The sequence below is a fragment of the Penaeus monodon genome, chromosome 1 (assembly GCF_015228065.2).
Source record: "Penaeus monodon isolate SGIC_2016 chromosome 1, NSTDA_Pmon_1, whole genome shotgun sequence".
Classification (NCBI taxonomy): Eukaryota; Metazoa; Arthropoda; class Malacostraca; order Decapoda; family Penaeidae; genus Penaeus; species Penaeus monodon.
The window spans coordinates 46,361,113-46,364,482 of NC_051386.1; the positions used below are offsets into that span (position 1 = coordinate 46,361,113).

The window sequence follows — 3,370 nt, forward strand, 5'->3', positions numbered from 1 at the left end:
ACCAGACTAACAGTCCACAATACCATTACAACATGATATGATGCAATTGCTTTCTAGTACTTAGACACACACACACACACACACATACCATTACATAATACACATTTCCCTACAATAAAATCTTTTCTGTATGTACAATACATCTTAACCCACATATAGGACTGTTGAAACTTGCATCACTGGTTACCAAATTAGACTGAAGGGTATATTCAACCTGTTCTCCTCAACTATAAAGATGAAAATACATTATTCTGTCAAAAATTTTATCCTTCAAGACAGATGCACTAATAGACTCTACAGTTAAACAAATAAGATACATATAGTAAAAATATTGAAACTAATCTTATCATGAATTTCATCACAAACCAAAATATATAGTAACATCATTGAAAAGTTTCAGAACAAATGGAAGTAGAATGAAATACCCCTTTTTAAAGAATGAGATAAAAATAATAAAGAAAAAATCCACTATTTGTGTACAAAAAATTGCAAGCAACCTTATCACTTATGTTTGCTATGACAGATGACAACTCATGTATTGCTAGGGAAAAAATGCAAGACACGCACATATACATATATATGTGTGTGTGTCTTGCACATATATATTTTTGAAACAAAAATCCTTTACATTACTAATCAGCACATATCTTTTGCTTGAAATAAGAAGGGAAATATTTTATGGAATGTGATGAACATGCTGATCTTTCAACATGGATAATGGATAACTTCCTTTTTATCTTATTGGACAAAATTTCTCTTGCTTTTTTATTTATGTTTATCTTCTTTTTTCTTTTTACATTCTCTAATCTTTCTCAAACATAAAGGAAACAGCAACAAATCTGCCAAAATGAGCTCAAGGAAAATGCAAAAATGCAGACCACTTTATCCAAACAGAAACACTTCTGGGTGCAAAGAGTAGGTCACAATCAATGCATCTATTCTGATGGTGGCAGAGGTAAGTGTACTCTAGGGAAACTGCTCTCCTAATTCAAATTATTGTAGACACAATAACAACACAATATTCACAAGTTCATTACTTTCAACACACAGGATCATAGAACAATCTAAAAAATAACAATAAAAATATTTTTCATTACCAATATGGTAAGACAAATATTTATTTTTTAGAATATGGATGTAGACTTGAGAGAGAGAGAGAGAGAGAGAGAGAGAGAGAGAGAGAGAGAGAGAGAGAGAGAAGAAGAGAAAGAGAAAGAGAAGAGAGAGAGAGAGAGAGAAGAGAGAGAGAGAGAGAGAGAGAGAGAGAGAGAGAGAGAGAGAGAGAGAGAGAGAGAGAGAGAGAGAGAGAGAGTGAGAGGGAGAAGGAGAGTGTGTGTGTGAGTGAGAGGGAGAAGGAGAGTGAGTGAGTGAGTGAGCATGAGAGTGAGTGTGAGTATGAGTGTATGTGTGTGAAAGAGTGGGAGTTGTATGTGTATATAAAATGTAGATCGGTTAGCTCGATGCACTTGTTTATGCCAGTGTATTTCCTATGATAACTATGTGTGCATGAAGATGTACATATTTATGTATGTAAGTATGTATACACACTACATTACACATTTAGCAATTAGACATAAAGTGTGCAAATTCTGCTACTGTGGACATATCCCATATCGCATTTTCAACAGCTAGAGTGAACATTTCCTAGTCACTTAAAAAATAGCATTGAAGGTTCTTGTTTCATATTTCATTGTCTCTTTTAAGTACAAAATATGATTATGCATTCCAAATATAAGTATCTTGAGTTGGAAATAAATATAAAATCACCTTAAATTCTTAAGTACAATTATAATCAGACCATGAACAAAAAGATGGAATGTTATTGGAGTGTTTTCCTCTGTTATTTCATATATATATATATACATATAAAAAATAGGGAATCTTTGTTGTAGTAATCTATAAGTACAATACATTTTCCACTTATTGCCAAACTCATTGTTTCACCATGTATACTCTCTATATATTCCAGAAGTAAACACCAATTCTTAATTCTATAACTGGCTTAACAAACAACTGCATAACATGGATGGCCAACTGGAGAATGCATTTTCAAAATCAGTAACAATAAAAATAATATAGCAATAATAATAATAATAATAATAATAATAATAATAATAATAATAATATAAATAACTGAATGTTTTCAAATTTTACTATTTTCCTTGCGCTCACATTTGTACCTCAAATGCCTTGGTGACATTATTTGGCAGGAAAGGGTTATTGGGGTTTGCATTACGAGTAGCCAGTGCTGCCCACTCGGCATCAAATGGGTCAGTTCCTGTTGAGCCACCCACACTTGGCACTGGGGCTCCTCCTAGGTAGTTTGCTGGTGATGATCCTCTGGTGCCATTAGTAGCACTCCATGATGAGCTCATGGGGTCACCTGTATTGCCAGGAGCTGCATATGGGGCTCCAGACTGGGGTGCCCCACCCAAGGAGACAGATCTCACTTGCCCAATGGGAGGATTACGTCGAGCTGCAAACGAGTTGTTTGCTGGCTGAGTCCTGAAAAAGAGAGGAGTATTCCCTTTAGCTTTTAGAGGTCTGAGATGATAACAAGTAAATAAAAAAAGAGGAATAATATCTAGCAGCACTTGAATAGGTAATTTCAGTCACATTACAAATATCATTTTCCATGAGACTTACAATGTCTCACAAAAATATATAAATGTCTAAGTTTTATAAGTGCAACCATATTTCAAACGCTTTTTATATGTTATTACTAACAAAATATATCTGTCCAGTAAGTTTTATATTTTATCTCATAGTAAGCTTTATATCTTATATCATATTCTTGTCACAGAATTAAAATCAAGAACTTCAAAAAGTGATGCAGTTCCAGTTGTACCTACTCTTCACCATATATTACAGACAAAATAGACTTGCATAACTAGTACTAGCTTTTGTCTCCCCTTACCCAGGTGGTGGTGTAGTGGTGCCATTTGTGATCTTTGAGTTGGAATTAATTTGAGAAAGCCACTCCTCTCCCCTGGACCATCCAGCTGTCTCTCCAGCATTTCTTAGTTCTTCTGCCTTTGAAGCCTGGCCATTCACAGCTGGTCCAGCCCATGGATTCTCTTCATGGATGGGCTCTACAGATGGCAACAAGACTGTGGGGAAAAGTAGTAATAAAAGTAAAAATAACAATAAATAATACTACTTAATGTACATATATATATATATATATCCTTGCATAATAATATCATAAACTAAAGTGATACACATTTTCATATCCTGCAAAGCTCATACAGGGTCAAAAGTTTATCTGATATTTAATTATCATATTACTTGTCCCTATGATGGCTCAGGGTGACCCACACCATTTAACAATAGGAAACCATACCAGTGGTCTTCACTGTTGCACAGAAAC

General features: G+C 34.5%; 1 protein-coding gene across 5 annotated transcripts in view; it reads right to left on the reverse strand.

The window, feature by feature from the left end:
• Positions 1–1,319: 1,319 nt before the first annotated feature.
• LOC119573165 (protein numb-like) overlaps positions 1,320–3,370 on the reverse strand; it is a 66,576-nt gene continuing 64,525 nt past the window's right edge. For all 5 annotated transcript variants that reach the window (XM_037920251.1, XM_037920236.1, XM_037920260.1 and 2 more), the window contains 2 exons: positions 2,918–3,110; positions 1,320–2,505 (listed from right to left, as the gene is read on the reverse strand). In XM_037920251.1, coding sequence (XP_037776179.1) covers positions 2,169–2,505; positions 2,918–3,110 — 530 coding nt within the window. In that variant the 3' untranslated portion in view covers positions 1,320–2,168. The remainder of the gene's footprint in view (positions 2,506–2,917; positions 3,111–3,370) is intronic.